Below are 25,431 nucleotides of genomic sequence, written 5' to 3'. Positions count from 1 at the left end.
ACTCGATTATATAGCATATTCTTATAAGAAATCCTTAAGTTAATCAACCATTCAGTACGTATAATGTTTTATGTAGTATGCATATTCATGATTCATCAATATTCGACTAGATAGAATCAGATGATTCATTCTTTTTGGGAACTTCAGTTATTGGAGCAACAACCTGTTCTGTCTTCATTTCCCAAGCATTTTCTCGTTCGTACTGTTCCTCTTTCTGTCTTTCTTCTTCCATCTTCTTGAATTGGTCTATTTCGTAGGCATATTTTGGTGTTGAAAGATTTAGGATGTTTGCGAGGCCCTCACCTATTTATTATTTATGAAATATCAATAATGATAACAATTTGGTATTACTAATGACACCCACCAACATAATCAAGTCCAAAAACTATCCGATGACCGATTCTTCTAATTAAAGACATATCTTTTGGATCTTCTTTTACTTCTTCTTCATCAGAACTGTATTCTTCGTATACTCCATCGCTACAATGAATGATTCGCTTCGGTTTTTTGATATTAATTGTACTTGACGTCTCAGGTTTATTAGTTTCATCCATTTTAGTGGCTATAAACGTTAAAAACTGAATTAAATAATTTTTGAATTGTGACAATTTTTCAAATGTTTACTAAGTTTTATCCGAAATTTCATCCGAACAAAGTTCGTTATTGAGGGACTCAAGTGGTAAACAATCGGAAAATTTACAAACTTTTCGCGTTAATTAAACTTTTCACTAGAAATAAGCACAAAGTAGTTTGTCAAATAGCTGAAACATGTAAGTAGCATAATAATTCATTCTATAGACACATTAACAAGAATAAAGTCCATCAAATAGACACAAAATAAACAATTTTTCATAATCGTTTGCAGATAAACATCCAAAATGGATTTCCAAAATCGCGCTGGTGGCAAAACTGGTTCTGGTGGACAGGCCAGTTGGTCGGAAAGTAATCGTGACAGACGAGAACGTCTGAGACAACTTGCTCTTGAGACTATTGATCTTGCAAAAGATCCATATTTTATGAAAAATCATCTTGGATCTTATGAATGTAAATTATGCTTAACACTTCATAACAATGAAGGAAGTTACTTAGCACATACGCAAGGAAAGAAACATCAAGCAAATCTCGCAAGACGTGCTGCAAAGGAAGCAAAAGAAGCTCCTTCAATTCAACCTGAAAAGCCTCGAGTGGAACCGAAAAAGTTCGTTAAAATTGGACGTCCAGGTTATCGAGTAACGAAGCAAAGAGATCCAGAGAATATGCAACAATCACTGCTGTTCCAAATTGATTATCCAGAAATTACTGAAAATATCTTCCCAAGACATCGTTTTATGTCAGCTTATGAACAAAAGATTGAACCTCCAGACCGTAAATGGCAATATCTTCTATTTGCTGCCGAGCCATACGAGACAATCGCATTTAAAGTACCAAGTCGTGAGATTGAAAAATCAGAAGGAAAATTCTGGACTTATTGGAATAAAGACACGAAACAATTTTTCCTGCAATTATCATTCAAATTGGACAATAAGATGCCAATGAGACCGCCTCAAATGCAAAGACAATTTGGTGGAAACTTTTAAAATAACTATAAACTTTTCTGTAATTTTGTGCTAACAATAACGGTCAAAAATAAATTCAAATTGAAAATTTAGATCAAAATGTTTTTTTAGAACTATTTGAAGCAACGCTTTACTCGTTCTTTTCGCTCGATATTTCAACGAGTTGATTTCTGTAAGTTAAATTTTTAAGTAAAATCACGATTTTAAGGATATTTAATTAACTAAAATGATATTGTAAATAAAGCTAAGGATAATCCAAAGTGAATTACATGAAATACAAGTTTTACAAGCCTGGAAAATTGTGAAAAATTTAATAAAATAATTTTTTGTTGCGAAATATTATAATTAACTGTTTAAAATAACTATAATTTGTGATTCAATGATAATTACTGATATCCTGCAATAAGGAATCACTGGAAAAGCCTTAATTCATGGATTAAAACTGTTAAAATTGAAATTTATTTACAATAAAATTTTAGGTTAACTTGATCAAAAACACAAAATATTAATTCGATTATTTCTATCAATTTTAGGATACAAAATGGCAGTTCGACCAGCATTCAAGCCCAAAATTGTAAAAAAGCGAACGAAGCATTTCATTCGCCATCAATCAGACAGATATGACAAAGTTAAGGTGAGTTGAAGCATAAAGATCCAGCATAAACAAGATCCATGAACTAATAACATTTTATTTCTCTTTGTAGCCAAGCTGGCGTAAGCCAAAAGGTATTGACAATCGTGTCAGACGTCGCTTCAAGGGACAATATTTGATGCCAAACATCGGTTATGGATCAAATGCCAAGACTAGACATATGCTCCCAAATGGATTCAAGAAATTCATCGTCAACAATGTTCGCGAGCTTGAAGTTCTCATGATGCAAAATCGTGTATATTGCGCAGAAGTTGCTCATGCTGTTAGTGCAAAGAAACGCAAATTAATCTGCGAGAGAGCAAAGCAATTGGGAATCCGTGTCACAAACTTCCATGCCAGAATGCGCTCACAAGAAAACGAGTAACTTAATGATCGTTTCTTTTGTGTTAAGGATATTCCAAATGTGAAGAAAAATGATTTTTGAAATTTAAATTTCCATCAACATAAATAAAATTTCATTATGAAAAAAGGAATCAATTTGTTATCTTTTGTGTATTAAATTTACTTTTCAGCTATAGACATGTCGAGGCTTCAAATGTAATAAATAAGTCATCGAATAGCCATTAAACTTTAATGAACTTTTTGTTATCTAAACCTTTTAACAATCAATAAAACAAGCCTAAATTGACTTGTTGGATGTAGATTTATGACAATCATCCTGAAGAAGCAATTATTGTTGTGGATGTTAATAGGGTCTGTTAGGTTCTTTACAAGGTTGCTACTCTTAAAAATCATTCATTACAAAGCTTTTAAGGAGATATTGCTGCAACTCACATCGAATAATGTTAGACCATTAGTTCCTATCATCACTCATATGCTTAAGGAATCGGTATTAAAAACTCAAACTCAGACTATTAACTTTTTTCATGAATGCAGAGTTGCAAAGCAGGTGCCTGTGGGGGTTTTGTAGGAAAAACCATATAAATTATCAAGAAGTTGTACGGGTTTCGCCTGTCACAGGCACCTGTTTTGCAACATTGAATGAATGTATTATTGACTCAAAATTATTGTAATGTACAAGACATTTGTACTTCAGTTTAAAGAGATTTAGTTAATAATTTGAAAAGAATTTAAACATATCATTATAAGGACATTTTGTCAAATATGAAGAAAATTAGTGAGAATAGTTGGTATGACTAATTAGCATTTGTAATAAGCTTTCCAAGGTTCGATTCCTACGTCATTAAGATTTGATGTTATAGCCCATTCAGTTGTCCAAAGATATCCTTTTTGTTGCAATTTCCTAATTCTCTCATGTTATTTGACATCAAGTGAGAAAATAACGTCTAAAACGATGAGTTCTATATTTCAAAATTTATTAAGTCGTGTAGTAAATTTTACAGCACTAATAGTGGGAACCATTCAGACCCATCGAGACTTAAGAAGAATTATCACATGCCAAGCTGAACTTGTGCGAATGTTGGACTACAATTTAAAACAATGCTTCACTGCAGACAATCTTTGAGTATATTAAGCCACATTAGCTGCAGAAGTCGAAATCGCCTTGAATTCCCTTCACTTCGTTAAAAAACCGTTAAAAATTTGAATGACTTTTCTTCTACTGTCACTTGTGAAGGTACCTATAACATTTCATACAAATTTAAATCGACTCATAGCGAACTAAATTTGACTTCGATCTCTGATTAGATGTACACACGCATCATGTGTGAAATTCCTTCAATTAACACTACATTTCTTCATTAATCTCGACGCTAACACGTGACACGTGGTTTATGAATATTAGATAAGAATTGGCAACTATGAATGACATGAAACTTATCATAGATGATTGATTTGTTCTGAATACTTGGTAAATATAGCAGTTAATTCTGTGAGTTACAAAGTCTATGTATGTACAAGAATCATTATCTAGCAAATTTGGGGAATTTGAGTTACTGCATTGGGATTAAAGATCAATTGTGATTCATCAACTCAATTAGATTCCAACTGAGCTGATCTAATCGGAAAGATTGACGATCGCCAATATCAAACGCATCAATGTCCTTAAATTATATGTTTCTTTAATACAGTGGTCGGCAACCTTTTATACTAGGTTGCACACCTTGTTGGTAAGCCTCAAGCGCAAGCTGCATACGGTTCATGATATTCTCAAAATTACACTCTAGTGAGTCGCGGCACACAGGTTGCACAACACAAGAGTTGCAAAACAAGCACCTGTGACAAGCAAAAACCGTACAATTTCTGGATAATTTGTACGGTTTTTCTTACAAAACCATTCAAATTATCAAGAATTTGTACGTTTTTTGCCTGTCACAGGTGTTTGTTTTGCAGCTCTGCACAACACTGCTTTAAAGGAAGTAAATCAATTAAAATGCGTAAAAAATAATAAAAAGCATGTAAAAATTCGTTTTTTTTTCCTTAAATTTTATTGTTTATCCTCTCTGTTTATTTCTCAAGAATAAATTTGTGAAAAACGCGTAATCGTTCTTCTATTTTTCATCAATTTTTTTTAATATTAATTAATTAATAACAACATTCTGGTAAATCGATACTAAAAAAAGAAATTAAATGAATTATATATCAAGATTATTATTACATAGAAAGTTCATTTTTTTCATCATTTCATTTTTGTGTGTGTGTGTGTATTTTTTTTTAATTAAACTTGTTAATCAGCATCACCTTATATGTAAATCTTGACAAATATTATAATAATAACTAATCAAAAAAAAGAGCAAGAGAACAAAAAATCATAAACTTTTTTCCTTCACGAAGAAACAAAAATTTTTTAAAAAAAAATTTGATTATAAATGTAGCATAAAGTAAGAACATAATTATAGTTGTGTTGTATTTTTTTGTTGTTTTAAACTTTTTTTTTTCCTTTTTTTGTTTTTGTTTGTTTGTTTAATAATTAAATTTTTTTTTTTTGGGGTAAAGTGTGTTTGTGGGGGCAGAAAATGATAATAATAAGAATATTTGATGCCTTACAAAAGAAGATTTGACATAAGTTCATGTTAAAAAAAAGCTCTAAAACTGAAGAAAAAAAATTGTGAAATATTTTGATATTATTAAAGTTTTAGTTACTTCCTTTTTTTTTCTTCGGGGGTTTAATTAGATAAATCATTATATTTTATATCATTTCGACAAGATATAAAATTCTCACAAATTTGAGAATTTCAAAAAATTATTTTGAAAAAAATCAATTCATCAATCAAAAAAAAAAAATCCTTAAAACTGCTTCCTTAAAAAACACAATTACATCTAAAAAACATCGTGAACAGAAGCTGGTGTCAATTAAATTGTTTTTATTAGTATTTCAATTCAATTTAGTTTGTAGCATCGTTCTGGGCAGTAATCGTTGTATCATTTGTGTCTGATGTTGTACGGTGACGCTTTTTACCACCCTGTTGTGTCTGCTTTAGCGATCCTGCACCACTTTGAACGTCATTTTCGTCCGGTTCATCAACGCGAAAATCATCAATTGTTTTAAATTTACTTAAATAGCCACACAATTTATCACCAACTTCTAATTGATCCGAGTTTTTGTAATATTTCATGAATGCCCAAAATTTCTCTAACCCATACAGTTGACCTAAACGGAAAAAAATGAAAAAAAAAAAGCACGTGTGCGATTAGTATTTTGTTGTTGTAACAGTAAAATCAATAAGTCTAGCGCATTATCGTTTGCCGTGTATTGATTGTTTGGTGTCTTAAAATGTATTACAGATTCTCAACATTTTAACGGTTATGAAAAATTCAAATTTTTAACGGACTTTTTAATTTTGAACCAAAATCGTCGAAAATCTCGTCTAAATTCAAATTTATAACGGTATTTCATACATAAAAGCAACAAATCATGTCACGTATGCCATAGACTTGTCCAAATCAATTAACAATACGATAATTAAGCTAAACTATGCAGCAATGCAGTTAGAAAGAAGAAGAAGATAATAGTATTGGAACTTACCGCTTTCAAAATCGTTTATTGTTTCAGTTTGAAAGTCCTCATACACCTGTGCTCTAAATTTCTTCTCTAAACCATACGAATAGAAACGAAAGAGACATTCAAGTCCATAACGAAAGCCAAGAGCAGCGTCTTCGACCGAAACTTTTCTGAATTCATCGTAAATCGTCTTGTTGAAATTCTCGCGCAAAAAGAATGACCAAAAACGAAAGAGTGTATTCATTTCCTGTGATTGACCGGGTCCAAGACGTTTGCGTTCTTTTAGGCAGCGACTACGAAATTTGTGATATGCCTGTTGAGTAAAGTTGTTTTCACGTAAAAGCGAATGTGATGGATGCTGAAATGCTGGTAAACTTTGCGGCACCGAACCATAACTTGTACTTGGACTTGTGCCAGCTGAACTTCCGATACTTGATGTACGTGGACGGTGCTCAACACTGTCCAAAACCCAACCGACATGTCCTTCAACGGGCGGGTTAAGTGAATGTCTTGTTTTACGTTTTCTCGGTGTACGTGGATCCAAATCTGTGTCTGTCTTATTTACTGCAAAGAATTTTGTCCGTTTTCCATGTGATAAAGTCGTCAATCGTCGATTCAATTCCTTCTCGTCTAAAGTCGTTGGCGGTGCTGGTGGAACTTCTGGATTTACTATTTTAGGTGCTCTCGGTATAATCTTTTCAAATTCCTCTTGTGAAATAACATTAACCGACTTGTGTGTCGGTCTACTGACTGATAAATCTTCCTCATAGTTATGTAAGCCATCGTTGATGACTTGCTCCAAATCTTGACTAATTTTAACACGAGTTGACCAATCACCTGTGCGATCGTAGCCTAAAAATTAAGGACATGAAAAATTTTAGAATTTTTTTCGACTAAAAGTATGACAAATAATCAATACTGCATGTCTGCAATAGGATTTTTTGTCAATTTGACATTTTCTCAGCATAAAATAATGTGCTAATCATATTTAGAAATGAAAAAGATAGTTTTTACCTTCATGTTTTGGCGGACGACTTTTAACCTGCGTAACAATCAATAATTTGTTAATGTCTACATCCGATAATTCAAAATCTGATTCCTCGTCGTCTGAAAATTCCGAAAAGTTGTTAATTCGGCCGCCACTTTGAGGAATGTCGTCCTCAAATTGAATTTCTTCGTCAAACTGAAAATCCAATTCCTCTTTTTCGGGCTTTTGATAATATTCTGATGCTTCGTTATCCTTCTGTTGTTGGGACGTTTTCGAGCGACGCTTTACCTCTGTCCAGATATTTGCGTCTTCAGTCGATTTATTATTATTAGAATTATTAGTATTATTAGATTGTGCCTCCGAGGTCTTTTGAGCTACAGCTGTTGGAGGCATGACAGCGTTAGCAACCTCGTTTTTTGGCGAACTTTTCGGAACAAATGCTGAGACGTCAGGATTTAAATTTAAGTTATCACTTGCAACGGTCGTCGTTTTCGTTTCATTGTTATTATTGTTGATGTTAGTCTGATGCGGTGATGAGGGCTGTTGTTGTAAGGTTGTTGTTGTCGATGAAGAAGCGATTGGTGGAGGCAGTACTTTTATGTCATCATTAATTGCAGCAGGCTTGCCGCTATCACTAGCAATCTTTCTCGAGTTCCGTATTATTGGCGGGGGTGGAATATTAGGCAAAACTTCAGAAACAGGCGGCGGTGCTTGAATTAAAACGGGTACAAATGCTGGAATTGCAGTCGCTGGTGGATGAATATGCTCAATTTCCGGTCTAGCTGGTGGTATTTCATTTCCGACATTCGACATTGGCCATTTCAGTGGATCATATTTTGTGCGAATCTTGAAATCCTTATAAACTTCCAATTTGTCCGATTCCTTAACCGCTGACAAGACCAACGCTACATCAGAACTAAGTGCTTGAACACGGTGAAACGATGCGATTAATGTTATGGGTAAGTAGCCTTCTGTATCCATTTTACGTCTCAAAAAGAAATCACGATTTAAATTCTCTTCGCTAAAGTAATATTCACTGCAAGTAAATAAAATTTTTTTTGTTTATTAGTTTTATATATTTTTTTCATTCAATAATTGTGTGAGCAATGTCATGGTATGATTAACAGCTGTTTCCAAAACTTGTTTGCGTCGTCGATTGCTCGACATGCCTTTTTTTATACTCGACTATTATTAATCAGATTAAATCTAAGAAATTGTCAACGTGTTTTTCAACGAATTTATGAAATTCAAAAATTTAACGAAATTTCAGATTATTTGTGACTAAATTTAAATTTGGAATTTCCGTTGAAAGACAAGTGACAAAAATTTTGACACATTAAATATCAAAGGAATGCAAAATTGGCGACGGAAGAGCTGCTAAAAATAACAAGACAAGAAAACACAAATAAAAATGTGAGAGATAAAGCACTTACATCTGTTTCTTTATCGATTCCTTAATGTTTCCAATCGTATCAATAGTAAAAGGTGCAGGTCCGTTAAAATAGTAAGTTCCAAAAACATTTGTCACAATGGGAGCGATGGGAGCTTCAATAATAATTGGCCGTCCAATCAGTGATGGTTTTGGCTTTTTGGCATCATATGAATCTGAAGGTTTAATGGGATTGCCATTTAATCCAGGCGTTTTGCTTTCTGTGTATGATGGCCTGTTACTGCGTGTTATGTATGTTGGATTATCACGACGTGATGTGTTTGACGAACCTCGTACAGGTTTCATGCTACTACTACTACTGCTATTATTGTTGCTATTATTTGTTGTTGCTACTGATGGATTTGCAACTGCGCTATTGCGTGGACCACTGCGATTTGATGGCACATTTCCACGATTTGACCCACTACGCCTTATTGAGCGATCATCACGATAATCACGATAATCATCACCACGACGTCTTGGTGGACTTCGACGACGATTTTGTTGTGATGATCCTTGATTTGAATGAGGTCCTGTTGCTGTTTTTGTATCAACATCTAATCTTGCCCATTTTGGCTTTGATACCCGCTTGTTACCATCTTCGATGGATTTAGGCACATGTTTATCTTTTGATGCTGCTGCTGCTGATGTTGATAAGTGTGTCGTTGCGACATGTTGCTGCGATTGCTGAAGATGATTATTTAATTCGGGAACTGGACTTTTTGATTTTTGAGCATCATTTTCATTTAAAGCAGAAACTACTGGAGGAATATCCTTCAAGTCTTTTGCCTTATCAGCCTGTAAATATGTTGTAGTTGTTGATGTTTCAGCATTATTATCTGCTGACTTGTTACCATTTCCATTCTTTGTATTTGCCAATTTTTTACCATCCTTATCCTTTGCTTCACCATTTGATGGTGAATCTTTCTTTACGGCACCTTCACTACCCAGTGACGGCCAATCGGATGTATCAACCAATTTATTCTATGAATATAAAAAAACGAAACAAAATTTACATTTTTTGTCTTCTCTTTCTTTTGTCTACGAGTCGGCGACTCTCATGACATTTAAATTATATTCAGACACATATATACTTTTGCAAGATTTATGCAAATGTCTCATTCAACTCACCTGTGCATCGGATTTTCCTCCGCGTTTGACAACTTTTGAAGCTGTTAAATCCTTATTATTGTCATCTATTCAAAAAAACAGAATAAGTAAAACATAAGTTAGAGTTTACACTTAATTTTACAGAGATAAGAGAAGAGATACGGATGCACATGGCAATAGTCACTACATCATCTTAGTTTCTTCCTTTTTCTTTTCTTTCTTTTTCGTATTTTTTTTGATTATAGAAGAAACAAATACTTCTGTTTTTTGACGAAAAATAAATACGTGAACTCGTGACAAACATTTTAGAGTGATACCTCTGATAAGTGAAAACAAGTGATGATGAAGGAAAAAAAAATATAAAGATTCAACTAAAAAGTTCTATTTCGTTGATTTTACGAGCCCGAAATTTTTTTTGGCTACGCGCATTTCAAACCCGGAGAGAAGAAAAGGAAAAAAATGTGTTTATATTGTAGCATGTGATTTGTCTGGTTGGCGAATTACTTTTGGTGATTTGTTCTTCGCTATTTTAATCGATTTTTAACAAGTCTCGTTTGTTTATGCTAATTATTTTCAATTTTAATGAAATTAAGTTATGTAATCATCATCATCAGACTGCTTATATATAGCCTCCATTGTGATGGAAATAATTGCAACGGTTTAGTGCAAACAATAAAAGAACTGCTTGATCCGTAATTAAAATTGACTTTATGTGATGTTTAAGAAATAACGGTCATTATTAATTCAAATTTTGTTTAATTGAAATCGTATAAAACCTCTCAAATGTTTCAAAAACCATACAAAGGTAACTAATTTGTAAGGCTCTTAAGCACTTAAGAAAACGAAAGTTTATGGCGTCTTTGAAGAAAAATCGATTAACATGACTTGACTGAGTCGGAGCAAAGTTCATTGATAACAGTCATTTAAACCCAAGTTCATTGGAAGCCATAAAAATTATGCGTTTTGGTCACCACCCACAAAAATTAGTTCCAACTCATTTCTTTCTTTTTGTCAAAAAAAAAAAAAACATTTTCTGACTTTTCTTCTTTACACACACGCCAAATGCACACAAATTTTTTCGCTCTCTACCTCCTTCTTGTTATTCTATTTATTTTTTCTTCATTTTCAATGAGCTGATTAAATTGTATGAAATGAAATGATATTGAATGAAAAACAGAATTAAGTTTCCTTTCCTTTCCTCTTTTTTTTGTGTGTTATAGGCTTATATTAGTAGCAAATATGATGTAGTGACATGTAGATAATATTTTAATAAATTTTTACCTGGCGTTTGAGTTTTTGTTAATTTCGGCTGTAAAGTCTCTTTTTTGTCTCCATCCGATGATGTAAGTGTTTTAACCTTTTTTTTTGTTGTTTTATTTTATGTATATAGGTACATTTTCGATGCGAGAGCAGACGTCGAATGAAACACAAAATAAAAATTGTCACATTAAAAATAATATAAGTAGACTGTTAAAGTCGATAGAAGAAGAGGATGTAAAGAAGAGAATTAAAGAGTTTTGTTCGGTACTTACCACCCATGGATTCACTTGAGGCAAGGGTGCTTCGACGAATTTGGGCTTTTTGTCATCATTTGAGTCAGCAGCTTTATCATCAGACGATTCATTATGATTTGATTGCGATGCTACTGCCGTGGATGTCTTATCTTTTGCATTCCTACGTCTATTACGTCGTGGCTTGTCTGAACGTTCTTGTGACTTGGCAGTGGATGCTGACTTTGGAGGTTTGTTGTTGTTGTTGCTGTTAGAATTATTATTGTTGCTGCTGCTGCTATTATTTCCATTATTTGTATCATGATTACGTTGGTCTTGATGGTTATTATTGTTTCGTCGTTCTCTCTTTTTGTCTTTCTTTGTGTGATGCGATACAACTGGTACAAATCCCGATTCATCAAGGTCATCCTTTACACCATCGACATTTGGTGTATGATTTTCATTATCTTTGGGCTGCTTATCATCAATTCCACCTTTATCAGTCGATATCTTTTTGCTAGGAATTTTATTTTCTTTATTTTCGTTCATGTTCATTACCAATGATGACTTTTGTTGCTGTTGATGATGATTATGTTGTTGTGATTGTTGTTTAATTAAAGTTGTTGTAGTTGTTGGATTATCTGAAGGATTTAAAACACTTGCATATGAATTTGACGACCCTGCAGTCGAAATTTCCATGCTTTTTATTGCACGTCCTATGCCCTTATATGCGCAATAATCAATAAATTCGTTTTAAAACTAAGATTTTAATGATTTTTTTTTCTTCTTATATTTCAACACTTTTTTTTTTTTTCGCGAGAAGTAAGGTTAGAATTTAGAAATGTAATTAATTCTAAATCACCACACTTTCACACTCAAATTAAATATGCAATGGATGCAATATATATTATTCTGTATTAATTCTATTAATTTAATATCCAACCATCTTGATTAGTTATAGTAAATCTCGGCGATTCTAAGGGAAAAACTATATTTCAATTTTTTGCACTTAATCTTAAACTTCCTTAATTTTTTTTAACACTCAATCATCAATTATCGCTCAACGTCTATTATTCACTAGTTTACACGACGAATTTTCAATTTTCCATGAATTAATTCGTAAAATTTTTCCAAATGAAAATGTGTGGTATTGAGCCCGAAAAAAAACTTTAGTACACTTTCGAACTAGTACTAAAATGCTTTTTTCACCACGCTTTGAATTAAAAATCGTTAAACTTACTTATTATTTTCCGTATTTTATCCTGTTTCCTTAAATTTCTTGAGCCGAATGCTAGACTATTGATCCTTCTGAGATGCTAGTTGACTAGATATTAGATAATTTTAAGAAGACAATGCCAATTAAAGAATATTATAAAAAGGTTGCTACAATAAAGTTAACGAATGAAAGTTTCTTTGAAAACTTTTTTGTTTACAAATTTCTAGTACCAAAAAACAGGTAAACAAAGTGTTTATATAGGAGTTTCTGAACAACAAAACGCACTTTAGAAACTATTTTGTTTATTATTATTAATGGTTTTTTAATTACGTCATGCAGCTGCTCAAAAAATCTCTTTTTAACAACTTTATCTAACGGTTTTTCAAAATTCAAACTTTTTCCGATTGGAAAATAAGAACATTCCAGTATCACTCCAATTCCTCATTTTTAAACCGGAAATGTTAACTTCCTTTAATTAACATCTTTTAATGAACATTTGTACTCAATAGTAGCTAATTTTAACATGAAGCAACGAATAAAATCAAGTTCCTGCATGAAAACATAATAAGACAGACAGACAAAATGCATGTAAACAGCGAAAAGCTATAAAAATGTGCTAACAATTAAAAGATTTGCGAAGCATAAAGTTTTTAACGAATTTAGGGCACTTGCTTAATTTTTTAATAACAAAAGATTGTATGTACATCCAGCAATATAAACAATAATCCAGTTCCAGCCATAAATTGCGTTTAAAAGTGGCCGAAGAGGACGAAAATCTGGTCGAGATGATGGTGGCTCAAAACAAAAAACTTGATACTGTTAATTTCATAGAAAGTGTTAAGAAATACCCGGAAATATTCAATACAACACATCCAGGATTTAAACAGCAAGATGATAAGAATGGAGCATGGCATAAGATTGCAGAAGAATTCAATACAGATCGTAAGTTTCATTATATGTAAAAATTGAGATACAGAACATAAATTTCCCTTTTGTGTATTACATAGCCAACTTATGCAAGAAGAAATTCCGTACGCTTAGAGAACGTTATACGAGAGAATTAAGACGAAGCTACTTAGAACCTGGAACTCCGATAAAATTTGAATACTTTAAGCAACTAAATTTCTTGAGTCCGTACATAAAGTTCCGTTCAATAATGTTTGAAACGTCAGAGGGTAAAACCGTTGTAACAAAACGAGAAGAGATGGACAAAAGTGACATTACAACCGAGATAAAGATATTAGAATCAGAGAGCTATTATGAGGATGAAAATGACCAACAAAGTTATAGTCAAGAGAATCCAGGAACATCCAGCATAATCTATGAAGCATCAGCTGAAGTCGATCATCATATCCAAGAAGAATATACAGATCAACAATCAGTACAATTAAATGACAGACATTCTGAAGATGATATGCTGACGACAACAAGTTCAAAAGGAAAGGATCGAAAACGGAAAAATAGCTGGAATGAGCTAGTCGATGACGACGATGGAGGAAATAAATATTTTGCCATGTCTGTTGCCTGCTCGCTAAAACGACTGACAACACTAAATAACTTAAAAGCTAAAGTAGAAATATATCAAATCCTCGAGAAATATGCAACAAAAGAGAACGAGTAAATCCATTAATTATGCTTATCGATTATCATTACCTATCATTATTATTATTATTTGTATGATATTTAGACCTAATACCTATCATGTTATAAAGAAAACTTTTTGTAACAGCCACAATTTCTTTAAACGAAAAAATCAAGTCACAATGGACATTAATCAGCATTTGATTCTATTCATGCTGCATGTAAAAGAGAATTTTATGAAAAAAGAAGAAAACCTGTTGTTATCTTTGAGAAACATTAATTTAAATAATCTTTTTTAATGATATATGTACAAGAAACAAGTTAAATTAAGTTAATAAAGAATCAAAGAAAACTTATGTTGAAAATTTGAAATAACGACTAATTTATTTACTGGAACCATGCTCTGATGTATAGTCATATCCAGCTTTTTCTCTCCTCAATCAACTCTCCATTGGTCCCATCAACCTTCTGTAGAATCACGGACATGAACACTTTACTTATAAGTAACAGTATGATGATTCCTCTCTAATTGTTACAGCAACTCTAATCTCCTTCTTGGAAACCTAAATTATGAGACCCCATGGTGGATTCTCAATTGCTTCCACGCTAATGCAATCACGTCGAACATTTAGTACTTCTTAGAAATGCTCCTGTCACTTAGTTGCTGGCTATTCGATGATTACTAAGATTTTTTTGCTATTTAGATTTGGTTGGAATTTGTTTTCTGTTTGACTGCTCGCAAAGCTTTTCAATGGTGCTATTGAGGTTCCTCATATTCTTATTTGACTCTCTTATACACCGAAGAACATTGTTGACTCAAATCCTCAGCTCTTGACTAAATTCCAATTAAGAGCTTCACATGAACTAAAAAGTTTTTAAAATTAACGGCTAAAAATTTGAATTTGAGCAAACTTCGGATTGAGCATTAAGTTTGCCTCAGCCATTTTTTTATTCCATAGAAAAATATGTATTCTCATTTATTTTAGTGCTCAAAGTAGTGAATTAAATATCGAAAACTATTGATAAAGATGGATAACGCCGCTAAGTCTATGGAGCCTGTGCATAATTTCACAAATGAGGTAAGGAATGAGTGAAAAATTGAAAAAGTGACAAAAAGGCGATTTCACAAGAAAAGCAAAAATGAAAAGTTTTAAAAAAACATCAAATTTCTATGCTTTTTGGATGTTTGAAGGAGTGTAATAAGCTTTAACAAGTGAATTAGTGTTAATTAAATAGTTATTATCAGATCCGACAAGTTCTAATGCTGTATTTTTGAATAATTTTCTATTTTAGCTATTCTCGCTCTACGACTTTAAAGTTCCAATTAGTAAGGCTAAAATGGGAGCAATTACAAAGAGTGCGATGAAAGCGATCAAGTTTTATAAGCATGTCGTACAAAATGTGGAGAAATTTATCCTAAAATGTAAGCCTGAATACAAAATTCCTGGATTATACGTAATAGATTCCATTGTGCGCCAATCCCGTCATCAATTTGGTCCAGAGAAGGATGTATTTGCGCCTCGCTTTGCACGTAATATGGAAGAAACGTTTGCTCATTTATTTCGATGTTCTCAGGAGGATAAGGTAATGGCAATTAATTTCAATTCTCCTGCATAATTCTACAGCCTTGATGAGTCATCATAATAATCTGTTTATACTGTTATCATTTATTATAGAGTAAAATTATTCGTGTCCTGAATTTGTGGCAGAAAAACAATGTTTTTGCACCAGAAGTCATACAGCCATTGTTTGATTTGGCCAATCCAGATCATCCTGTTCATCAAAACTTTTTGGCTCAACAGCAACAAAATCAACAACAAAATGATATGTCAGCATTATCAAACGGAATGAACATTGTACGAGAATCGCCACTCCAAAAAGACGACTCGAATACGGAAATGGTAAGGCACAACAAATATGAGAGATTTATCAATAGCAGGACTAACAAATTATATTTTAGTTGAACGCAACGAATTTACAGAAATTCCAGTTCCAACAGATGATGATGCAACAGTCGGCAGAACAAATGGGCAATTCAGCAGAATCAATGAAGTTCAAGCAATTACTTGAATATGATTATGGATCTGAAAATGAAGAGGATAAGAATGATGCCGCACAATCAGCTGCACTTCAACAATATCAAGCAAATGCAATGTCAGGATTACCATATCAATTTACAAAGTGTCTTGAAGATCCCAACATATTGAAGCAATTACAGAGTATAAATAAGATGGACGTACAGCGTTATTTACAAGAAATGCCAGCTGCTAGTAATTCAACTGAACAACAGCCATTACAAGGCTCAGGAATAACATTAGCAAATATTAATAGCTTACGTGGTCCACAAACGTTAATAGATATTAGCAAAGATCAGGATGTTGAACTTGTCGGTGAACCAGAAGTTATACCAATTGATGTAAGTTCTAGATCGCCAACACCAACAAGACATAAGCGTCGTAGAAGTAGGTCACATTCAAGAGAAAGATATGGTAGGCGTAGACGCTCAAGAAGTACCAGATCTCGTTCAAGATCACCAAGAAATCGTCGTAGATCATCGCGTGATCGAACAAAGGAGAAGGAACGTGAGAAGCAGCGAGAAATTGATAAAGAAAGACGCCGAAAAGGATTACCGGATATAAAGAAGGAACATTTATCGGTATGCAGTACAACTTTATGGGTTGGCCATTTATCAAAATTAGTTCAGCAAGAAGAATTATCTGATACATTTGGTAAATATGGAGATATCATAAGCATTGATATGATTCCACCAAGAGGTTGTGCCTATATTGTCATGAATCGTCGTCAAGATGCTCATAAAGCAATGCAAGCATTAAAGAATCATAAGCTACAGAATCGAGCAATAACGATTTCATGGGCTGCTGGAAAAGGCGTTAAAGGAAAGGAATGGAAGGACTATTTCGATCAAACTTTAGGTGTAACATATATCCCATATACAAAATTAACACAAGGCACAGATTTCGAGTCACTAGAAGAAGGTGGAATGTATGATGAGGAAACGATGCCATCATGGGTAAAAGAAAAGATGAAGCAACCTCAACAGCCGGTTGTTAAAGAAACTCCAATAATTCTACCACAATTCTTTGGAATGCCTACAAATGTCTCAAATATCGATACAAGTCAACCACCGCCAAATGCGCCCTTATTACCAACAATGCCGCCTTTCCCATTAACTGGTTTACCACGACTTATGATGCCTAATGTTTTACCACTAGGAATTCCACCTCCAAACATGTTAGGTATGGTATTCCCTCCAACAACATTAGATAAGACATCAGTTCCGCCACCAAATTTAATGGGATTTAATCTTGGAACGGCACCAAATCAACAATCATCATCAAATATCACATCGAATACATCTGGTGATGATCATATGGACATAGAAATGGAAGATGAACAGCATACAACGAAATCAAATGATGCTGCTATATTACAACAATTCTATCAACCACCACCATCACTAAGTTCACTAATGATGCAAGCAAATCAATCAGCATCGAATGTCATGCAAAATCAAAATAGTAATAATTCAAACAATTCAGACTCACAAAATGACGATTTTTCGAGACTTCGAGATAGCCGAAATAATCGTAGTCAAAGTCGTGAAAAGGATAGAAATGATTATAGACGTGGTTCACGTCCAGATTATAATAATCGAAGTAGTAGATGGCCTAACGATTCAAACAGCCGAGACAATAGGGATAATAGACGAGATAATAATGGTCGATCAAGAGATGGTAAGGAAATGAGTCATTTAAGTAATTTAATTATGCTAATTATTATGTAAATTTTGTAGGTGGAAGTCAAAATAATTATAGTAGAAGAAGTGGACATCAACAAGATATTCCAAGCCTACTATCGCAGCCTCCAATGGAAAATGATAATTTGCCTCCAAGACAGCGAAATAACGGTACGATATGCTTACATTCTTTGAATATTTTGAATTCCTTTATTAATCTGGTTTTTATAACTTTCGCAGATTTCAATTCAAGTCGAGATGAATATAATGATCGAAGACAACCGTATCCAAATCGTGGATTTAACAATCAGCCAAGAGGCGGTAGAGGAAATGGTCCTGCGTTTAGAGGAAACTTTGGTGGTCGTGGTAATATGCGAGGAGGTAAAGCCCTCTATTTTCATAATTTATTGTAGTCTTTTGCCTTACGTAATACTAAATGTTAACATTTATATCCAATCTAATTCCATAATCAAGTATTTGCTTTAGTTTAGTGCTAAGTGCTACAAGAAAATTAACTTATCATTTCTGTTCTATATCTACTTAAGGTTTTAACAACAACTTTAATGACCGAGGAGGTTTCCACGATAGAGACGCAAATCAACGTGGGGGACGAAGAAATTGGAACGATAATGATAATGATAGACGTGGAGGAAGTTTCCCACCGCGTGGAGGTTTTGATAGAACTAATCGAAGCAAGCGTTGGGGAAATTCTCGAGAACGTGATGAATACGATAGTAGTGAGCAAAATGAGCAGGATAATACAGAACAACATCAACAGGAATCGAAAAATGAAAATTTTGAAAATAATGATGAACAGGAAAGTAGTCAAGTAAATGAGGAGCTACCACCAGGCACAGAGAACTATGAAGAACCATCAATGGTCGAAGACCATCATCCGAAGGGTTCATTTGATAATTCTAATTCTGAGCCACAAGAACAGGAACAGCATCAACATCAACATCAACAGGAATTTAACGAAGAAGTTCCTGCTGAAAATCATAATAGTTCAAGTGTTAATGAAAGTGCTGTAGAAGAGAATAATCAAGGAAATACGACGCCGTTGTGTGATGAAGCGAAGGAGTAATAATGAGTGTTGTGTCTGAATAATAAGTGAAAATGGTGAAATTTCCTATACTAATGTGTAAAAAAAATGAATAATAATAATATGAGGAAATTCCAATGAACTACATTAAAAAACATGTGAAACAAAAAAAAAGATGATTATCGCGTGAAAGTTTATAAAGTTATTGTATGAATCTTTAAATGTTTTAAGTAACAAATCAACTCTTGATGGCTGTGATAATATGATGAAAGAAGATTGAATTATGTTTTAAGTACATTTCTCCAGTTTTATGGTGAGCAAAATACTCAAATTTGACAAAAAAAAAAAAACATATTTTAATTTGACAAATTAGTATGACTCTCTAATACATAAATTATAAAGTCCCTTTATTAGAACCAATAAAGATCGTCTCAGAGTCAAAAAAATATGAAAATTTCGTCCATAAACATGTCTCTTGCCATATCTATCGCTTTTTTTGGTTTGGTTCTAATTTTTTACAGCCAAAGTATTTGAATTTATTTTAAAGTTTTTTTGATTGTATTGTGACAGAGACTAGGATCAATAGAGTCGTCATTAGCTCGAATTGAGCTTTTGATGCAAGGTACAGTGGCTTATGATAATATAATACACATATTATATATTTGATTATGATTGTTCATTATATGTAAACCAAACTATATAATCATATTTGATAAGATGTATGAAAAAAATATTGGAAGTGAATTCATAGATACATAGCCCTCGAATGAATTGAATTTGATGAATATTACGTTTAAAACTTCGAACAATAACTTTTACGACGCTCACGAATTGTTTTATTTCTAACGATACAAAATAGGATAGAAGTGGTCACTCAGGACCGACGAAAAGCGCATTTTCCATGCACAGAATTTGAATATTGTCTAAGTAATGTTTGTGCTTAGCAAGTCAGTTGTTTGGACTAGTTGTGTTGAGCTTGTCTATCGAAGAATTGGAATTAAAAGACAAAGTATGGACAATATCGTCTTTTGTGTAAGGGAAATGCGCAAAAATACATGAAGTTAATGAAAAAAATAATGTAATTAAGTTTTTTGTCAATAAGAAGCAAGTCAGCTCTACGAGAGTATTTAAATGACTTTTTTTGATAAAAATTTTCTCGTGTCACCGATCATATGAGAAAATCAAGTTTGATACCGAGAAAAATGATATAAAACATAAATATACATGAAAATAAATTAAAATCCGCAACATGCATGCTTTTGCGCGTGGAAGTCATAAGAGCATTTTTGCATAATTAAGTGATTTTTTGTTGATAATGTTAACAAACTTGTGGATTGAGAATGAAATTGATAATAAATTGTGTGTTTAAACTAAAATTTAAAGGCTTTTTATCATTTTTAAGCTAATCATGTGCATTGAATTGCTGTGCAAAGCTTTAGTTTTGTCCAAAAAATGCAAAGATACATGATTTCATGTCGTGTAACAGTTGCATGAACGTTGTTTGCAATAATTTTGACGAAATTGTCTCAAATGATGTTGTGTGACTGTTGTATGACACAATGTTGCATTCTACATGTGAGACACTAGTTGTTGTGTCACACAACATTTCAAAGCAACATCAAACCTTGTCACAGTCACAATCTCGTGACAAGCATAAGCATTTAAGTGCTTATTGGCACTTAAGATGACATCCTCAAAACACAAGATAAGCATCAAATCAACAAATATCCACTAATTAGCCAAAAATGCAATTTATGAATATAATAATTAAATTTTTTTATTTAAAATCTTCTTTCTCATGCTTTTACTAGCTATTTGAGACTATTGAGAATGTTATGTTATATTTACATAAATCTAATTGCATGATATAATCTTCATAATCTAATTTTGATAGAGCATCATCGAACGTAATGAAAGATTTTTATTTGTATTTCGATGAAAACAACAAGAAAAAAAAAATAAATTAATTTAAATACCTAATACCTAGATATCAAGTAACCTAGCCCTAGCAAGGATCTTTATTCCAGATTTAAACTGTAACAAATATTAAACTTTATTTTTCTACTTTCAGGTCATTAAAACTGCTTTCTGGTATTGTTATCTAGCTGATCAAACTCAATGTGCATATCCAGTCTAACATCCATCTTATAGCACTAAAAAGCAGTCATGCTTGGCAAATTTCATTTTTAGGTCGGATATGCATCTCTAAGTTCTCGTACGGTCATTTTGTGTACCTTATTTATGTGTTTGTAGAAGTTTCTCAAATTTTTGAGAACCTTGCCACATATGGTGCATGTTTGCGTCCCCGTATGTGTTCGTCTCATATGAACTCTTAATTTTGTCATTGAAGTCTGAACATTGTTACAAATGCTGCATGTGAATCTATGGAAATTAAGGATATTGTTATGAGATTTTATCGAAAATTACAAAAATGGAATTACTTACTTTCCCTCTGTGTAAATTGTCAGCTTCTTAGTCTCATCTACTTCATATGCTCCGAAATTCGAGCATACATTGCCTCTGACATGAGCTTCAAAAGCTTTAAGACCTCCGAACTTTCTAATGCAATTTGGACAATGGAATTTATTAGTGATTGGATCTGCTCGTGCTCCATTGTCATAATTGTTTGGATGGAAGATTCTCATATGTGATTCCAGTGCAACAAAGATCTTTTTGAGACAAATTGGACATTTAGCGACTTCCTTCTCAGTGTTATGGATTTGATTCATATGTGTGAATATTCCACCTTTTGAGCAATACTTTGCAGGACATAAATCACACTCATAAGTTTCCTTATCCTCCTTATCGACATGAACACTTTTTAAATGACTAAAAAGTTGCGAATTTGTTGGAAATCCTTTCCCGCACTGATCACACATTATGTCTTTAAGTCCTATATGTACAGCTAAACGATGTACTCTTATTGATGAATAACGAATCTTTTTGTCACAGTCTGGACATTTTACAAAGTAATTCTTAATTAAAGTATGGTTTTTCATGCATGTTAAGCAATCTTCTTCTGATAAATGTAATTTACCACATCCTTGACACCAAAATCTAATTCCACCTCCATGAACTGTCGTTTTATGAGTTGCTAATGTACGAATACTTGGAAAGGCTACAAATGTGTCACATTCAGTACAGATATTCTCATCAGATTCTAAAGTCAATTTATGATTCTTTCGACATCTTCTCATGTCATTAACATTATTAAATACTCGATAACACATACACCAAAATCTATTGTTCTCCTTATGCTCGCAATTCTTATGAGCAGTCAATAAGGCAAGACCATTACAACATTTACCACATTCTGAGCATTCCAGGACTAAATCTCTATCAAAGTGACTTGCAAAATGACTTTTAAGACGTTTCTTATCATTGAAGACTTCACGACAAATGTCACATTCATAGGATCGTTCAATTCCATCATCGAAATTTATTTCCTCAACTTCAACAAATTCATCATCAATCACATGCATCTTTTTAACATGTTCAGCTATTTGAGCTCTATTTTTTCCACCAAAATCGCAAACTTCACATTTATAAACCTTTGTACCTCTCTTTTCTGGTGGAGTTCTTGGATATTTCTTGATGGAGCTTTTTCTTTTAGAATCAGTCACTTCCGGAACATAAAGTTCATCGTCGGGATCACTTTGAGATTTTTCTGTTTTCAGGAAAAGCATATTTTGTTTCAGTTCATTTGGTTCATCTTCATCAAACATTTCATAGTCTGGAGGCTCTATTTTCACAAGTGGTTCCTGCATCATTGGTTCATCCATTTCAACATCCAGCGTTTCGAAATTTCGTCTATTATCTTCAACTATTCTTATAAAGTCGCTTATTTTGGCAATTTGATCAGTACAAAATCCACAAATGAGATCACCATTGTGCTGCTAAAGAAGTAACAGTTAGACATTACAGATTATGTAAATCAATTAACTTACAGCTGGATTGTTGAACAAAATACTGCAAATTTCTCGATGAAACGAGTTCATCTGATATCCTTCACTAATTGGACTCGAACAGCACGAACAAAACTGATTAGCTATCACTTTCTCATTAATAAAAATCGTTGGAACAGCTTCATCGCTTAAAACTTTTTCATATGTTATAAAATTTGCATCAAAATGCAATTCACAGACATAAAATTCCTTTTGAGTCACTTCTAGCATGCTCTTCCATTTCTTAAGCTGGTTTATTGCCTTCGGACATTGAAATAATTTTTGGTTCCTGCTTTGACACGATTTTACAGCACATTTTTTAAAATTTGACATTTTTTAAAATTTATTTTTTCGTTTGTTATTGTTTTTTCGACGAGTTTTGATTTGAAACCGTATAAAATTCTCAGAGAGAATCAACGGAATTACTTTATAGGATATTATAACGATTTATAGCTCCTATAAGATTCAATAGCACATTCTATTAAATAAGCGATGTTCTTTATTGAAATAAATCAATTCTCAATCCATTAACATACTTTATGCATTCAAAATCTTCAGATCTACCAAGCGGATAGTCATTCATTCCTAGCAACTGATTAACAGTATACAGCTTTCAAGCATATTTCCTCTACTGTAAACTAACTTATGTCCCACACAAGCCTTTGATTTGCTTCATAGATGTTTTGTGTACTTTATAGACATGCTTATGCATTTGTCTTCGATTCTTGAGTATTTTATTGCATACTGGACATGATTGTGGTGCTGAATGATAATCACTCATGTGAATTCTCAGCTTTATCATTGACGATTTGATTCTATTGCAGATGTTACATGTGAATCTGGAAATGATTATAAGAATTAGTCATTAGAATACAGTTTATGGATCTACTTACTTTCCCTGCGTAAATACAGTCAACTTTTTGGTCTCATCCACTTCATACTTTCCGAAATTCGAGCATATATTATCCCTAACATGAACTTCATACTGTCTCATTCCACCAAACTTCCTAATACAATTTGAGCAGTGATATTTATTACTGACTGGATCTGCCCGAACGCCATTATCATAATTATTAGGATGGACATTCTTAATATGAGCATCTAGAAGATTAAACATCTTTTTCAGACATATAGGACATTGAACCATCTTCTTCTCAGGATTATGATTCTGATTGACATGCGTAAAGATGCCACCTTTAGATTTGTACTTTGATGGACATAGATCACATTCATAGACTTCCTTTTCATCCTTATTTCCATGAAAATATTTCATATGACTAGACAATTGGGATTTTAATGGAAATGCCTTTCCACATTGATCACAAATTTCATTCCTAATTCCTGAATGCACTGCCAATTGATGAGTTTTTAAGGAATCGTAAGTGATTTTCTTATCACAGTCTGGGCACCTAACAACGACACTTTTCAATGGACTATAATGACTCTTCCTACATTTCATATTTGCTTCCTTTGACAAGTGTAGTTTGCCACATCCAATGCACCAATATCTCTTGCCATTTCCATGAACTTTAGTTTTATGGCAAGCAAGTTTTCGGACATTCTCAAATGCTATGTATGAGTCACATTCGTTGCAGACATGCTCATTACTAGAAATTGTCATTTTATGGTTCTTCCTGCATTGTCGCATGTCAAATTCATTATCAAATATTCTATAGCATATACAATAAAATCTATTTCCATCCTTGTGCTCACAATTCTTATGAAATGCTAAGACGTTGATTCCTTTATAGCTTTTATTGCATTCTGAGCATTTAAATGCCTTATTCTTATCAAAATGTTCCTTAAAATGCTCAACAAGAAGTTTTTTATCACTAAACATTTCACGGCATATATCACATTCAATTGATTGAGTAGTTCCATCTAATGGGTCTGGATTCTCATTTATATCGTCAGTTGGATCTTCAGCGACGGCATGAATACTTTTAATATGCTCTATAAATTCATTTTTGCCATGAATTGAAAGGAAGCAAACTTCACATTTGTAGATTCTTTGATTCTTGATTGGTGCTGTTGGACTGGCTTTTCTCTTGGTTCCTTTGGATTTAGAGGAATCTGTTAAGTCATGTATTTCCTCCTCTGAATCATTCTGATCATCTTCAGTTTTCACAAAAAGGATATCACGATTGATTTCATCTCCAACTAAGTCATATTCTTCAGGTTCTAATTTGATTATCGGTTCCTTTACATCAACATCCAGAAACTCAAAATTTCTTCTATTTTCTTCGACTATTTTGATGAAATCGCTGATTCTAATGATCTGATCATTACAGTAAGTACAGATGTAGTCTGAAATAACCTGTGGATATGATTAATAAGACAAAAGGAAGTAAACATAAATTCAAGGAATTTACTTCAGAATTATTGAACAACATGCTGTAAGTCTTTCGATGTAAGGAACTAATTTGATGTCCTTCACTAATTGGATTCGAGCAACTTGCACAGCTGATATTCTTTAAGTTTTCATTCATAAAAAGTGTTGGAACTGCATCATCAGTCAAGACTTTCTCATAACTAATGAAATGGGCATCAAAATGCAATTCACAGACATAAAATTCCCTTTCTGAAGTTCCTAGAATGTTCTTCCATTTTCGTAGCTGACTTCTAGAATCAGGACATCGAAACAGCTTGTGATTCTCGTACTGACAACTTTTTACAGCACAGCTTTTGGAACTTGACATTTTATAACTTAATGTTTATAATAAGTTTTAGACCAAATGTCCATAAAATTGAGAGACAATTAGACG

At 33.1% G+C, this 25,431-nt stretch overlaps 7 protein-coding genes across 9 annotated transcripts; 4 read left to right on the top strand and 3 right to left on the bottom strand.

The window, feature by feature from the left end:
• Nucleotides 1-615: 615 nt before the first annotated feature.
• Sf3a2 (splicing factor 3a subunit 2) lies at nucleotides 616-1,656 on the top strand. The gene is made up of 2 exons (XM_070643884.1): nucleotides 616-770; nucleotides 866-1,656. Exon 2 carries the CDS (start codon nucleotides 879-881, stop codon nucleotides 1,575-1,577), a length of 699 nt encoding a protein of 232 aa, XP_070499985.1. The 5' UTR covers nucleotides 616-770; nucleotides 866-878; the 3' UTR covers nucleotides 1,578-1,656.
• An 11-nt stretch (nucleotides 1,657-1,667) lies between these two features.
• Nucleotides 1,668-2,681, top strand: RpL32 (Ribosomal protein L32). Its single transcript, XM_070643883.1, has 3 exons — nucleotides 1,668-1,728; nucleotides 2,090-2,190; nucleotides 2,261-2,681. Exons 2-3 carry the CDS (start codon nucleotides 2,098-2,100, stop codon nucleotides 2,570-2,572), a joined length of 405 nt encoding a protein of 134 aa, XP_070499984.1. The 5' UTR covers nucleotides 1,668-1,728; nucleotides 2,090-2,097; the 3' UTR covers nucleotides 2,573-2,681.
• A 1,974-nt stretch (nucleotides 2,682-4,655) lies between these two features.
• Nucleotides 4,656-12,305, bottom strand: larp (La related protein). Its single transcript, XM_070643758.1, has 7 exons — nucleotides 11,169-12,305; nucleotides 10,918-10,993; nucleotides 9,658-9,722; nucleotides 8,531-9,510; nucleotides 7,124-8,133; nucleotides 6,134-6,961; nucleotides 4,656-5,758 (listed from the first exon to the last, which is right to left on the bottom strand). Exons 1-7 carry the CDS (start codon nucleotides 11,823-11,825, stop codon nucleotides 5,493-5,495), a joined length of 3,882 nt encoding a protein of 1,293 aa, XP_070499859.1. The 5' UTR covers nucleotides 11,826-12,305; the 3' UTR covers nucleotides 4,656-5,492.
• Nucleotides 12,306-12,823: 518 nt separating this feature from the next.
• hng1 (hinge1) lies at nucleotides 12,824-14,298 on the top strand. Its single transcript, XM_070643759.1, has 2 exons — nucleotides 12,824-13,284; nucleotides 13,350-14,298. The coding sequence occupies exons 1-2, from the start codon at nucleotides 13,128-13,130 to the stop codon at nucleotides 13,961-13,963; spliced, it is 771 nt and encodes a 256-aa protein (XP_070499860.1). The 5' UTR covers nucleotides 12,824-13,127; the 3' UTR covers nucleotides 13,964-14,298.
• Nucleotides 14,299-14,846: 548 nt separating this feature from the next.
• Isha (Insulator su(Hw) mRNA adaptor) lies at nucleotides 14,847-19,189 on the top strand. 2 transcript variants are annotated; one of them, XM_070643780.1, is made up of 7 exons: nucleotides 14,847-15,002; nucleotides 15,217-15,507; nucleotides 15,600-15,824; nucleotides 15,884-17,678; nucleotides 17,738-17,851; nucleotides 17,921-18,046; nucleotides 18,226-19,189. In XM_070643780.1, the coding sequence occupies exons 1-7, from the start codon at nucleotides 14,952-14,954 to the stop codon at nucleotides 18,762-18,764; spliced, it is 3,141 nt and encodes a 1,046-aa protein (XP_070499881.1). In that variant the 5' UTR covers nucleotides 14,847-14,951; the 3' UTR covers nucleotides 18,765-19,189. The 2 variants fall into 2 exon arrangements, with proteins under 2 accessions (XP_070499881.1, XP_070499880.1); XM_070643779.1 differs by having other exon boundaries at nucleotides 17,921-18,061.
• Nucleotides 19,190-20,520: 1,331 nt separating this feature from the next.
• Nucleotides 20,521-23,100, bottom strand: LOC139093174 (zinc finger protein 431-like). Of its 2 annotated transcripts, none has more exons than XM_070643782.1 (3): nucleotides 22,670-23,100; nucleotides 21,168-22,615; nucleotides 20,521-21,104 (listed from the first exon to the last, which is right to left on the bottom strand). In XM_070643782.1, exons 1-3 carry the CDS (start codon nucleotides 22,997-22,999, stop codon nucleotides 20,909-20,911), a joined length of 1,974 nt encoding a protein of 657 aa, XP_070499883.1. In that variant the 5' UTR covers nucleotides 23,000-23,100; the 3' UTR covers nucleotides 20,521-20,908. The 2 variants fall into 2 exon arrangements, with proteins under 2 accessions (XP_070499883.1, XP_070499882.1); XM_070643781.1 differs by having other exon boundaries at nucleotides 20,523-21,104; nucleotides 21,168-22,618; nucleotides 22,670-23,097.
• A 48-nt stretch (nucleotides 23,101-23,148) lies between these two features.
• On the bottom strand, nucleotides 23,149-25,365 carry LOC139093336 (zinc finger protein 260-like). The gene is made up of 2 exons (XM_070644021.1): nucleotides 25,039-25,365; nucleotides 23,149-24,983 (listed from the first exon to the last, which is right to left on the bottom strand). The coding sequence occupies exons 1-2, from the start codon at nucleotides 25,363-25,365 to the stop codon at nucleotides 23,556-23,558; spliced, it is 1,755 nt and encodes a 584-aa protein (XP_070500122.1). The 3' UTR covers nucleotides 23,149-23,555.
• Between the last annotated feature and the right edge of the window lie 66 nt (nucleotides 25,366-25,431).

This window comes from Chironomus tepperi, unplaced genomic scaffold (assembly GCF_022539635.2).
Source record: "Chironomus tepperi strain 1889 unplaced genomic scaffold, CSIRO-AGI_Ctep_v1 contig_335, whole genome shotgun sequence".
NCBI lineage: Eukaryota > Metazoa > Arthropoda > Insecta > Diptera > Chironomidae > Chironomus > Chironomus tepperi.
The sequence above is the reverse complement of the archived record's forward strand: the minus strand, read 5'-3'. Positions and strand labels throughout refer to the sequence as shown.

Coding starts and splice junctions, on each gene's coding strand:
- LOC139093174 (XM_070643781.1), bottom strand. CDS start 22,999: ATGTCAAATTTTAAAAAATGTGCTGTAAAATCGTGTCAAAGCAGGAAC. Junction 22,619..22,669: donor TTTTGTTCAACAATCCAGCT/GTAAGTTAATTG, acceptor TTACTTCTTTAG/CAGCACAATGGTGATCTCAT. Junction 21,105..21,167: donor ACAATTTACACAGAGGGAAA/GTAAGTAATTCC, acceptor TAATTTCCATAG/ATTCACATGCAGCATTTGTA.
- larp (XM_070643758.1), bottom strand. CDS start 11,825: ATGGAAATTTCGACTGCAGGGTCGTCAAATTCATATGCAAGTGTTTTA. Junction 10,994..11,168: donor CTCAAGTGAATCCATGGGTG/GTAAGTACCGAA, acceptor ACAAAAAAAAAG/GTTAAAACACTTACATCATC. Junction 9,511..9,657: donor GAGGAAAATCCGATGCACAG/GTGAGTTGAATG, acceptor TTATATTCATAG/AATAAATTGGTTGATACATC.
- hng1 (XM_070643759.1), top strand. CDS start 13,128: ATGATGGTGGCTCAAAACAAAAAACTTGATACTGTTAATTTCATAGAA. Junction 13,285..13,349: donor AGAAGAATTCAATACAGATC/GTAAGTTTCATT, acceptor TGTATTACATAG/CCAACTTATGCAAGAAGAAA.
- Isha (XM_070643779.1), top strand. CDS start 14,952: ATGGATAACGCCGCTAAGTCTATGGAGCCTGTGCATAATTTCACAAAT. Junction 15,825..15,883: donor ACGACTCGAATACGGAAATG/GTAAGGCACAAC, acceptor ATTATATTTTAG/TTGAACGCAACGAATTTACA. Junction 17,679..17,737: donor TAATGGTCGATCAAGAGATG/GTAAGGAAATGA, acceptor TAAATTTTGTAG/GTGGAAGTCAAAATAATTAT.
- LOC139093336 (XM_070644021.1), bottom strand. CDS start 25,365: ATGTCAAGTTCCAAAAGCTGTGCTGTAAAAAGTTGTCAGTACGAGAAT. Junction 24,984..25,038: donor TGTTGTTCAATAATTCTGAA/GTAAATTCCTTG, acceptor TCATATCCACAG/GTTATTTCAGACTACATCTG.
- RpL32 (XM_070643883.1), top strand. CDS start 2,098: ATGGCAGTTCGACCAGCATTCAAGCCCAAAATTGTAAAAAAGCGAACG. Junction 2,191..2,260: donor ACAGATATGACAAAGTTAAG/GTGAGTTGAAGC, acceptor TTCTCTTTGTAG/CCAAGCTGGCGTAAGCCAAA.
- Sf3a2 (XM_070643884.1), top strand. CDS start 879: ATGGATTTCCAAAATCGCGCTGGTGGCAAAACTGGTTCTGGTGGACAG.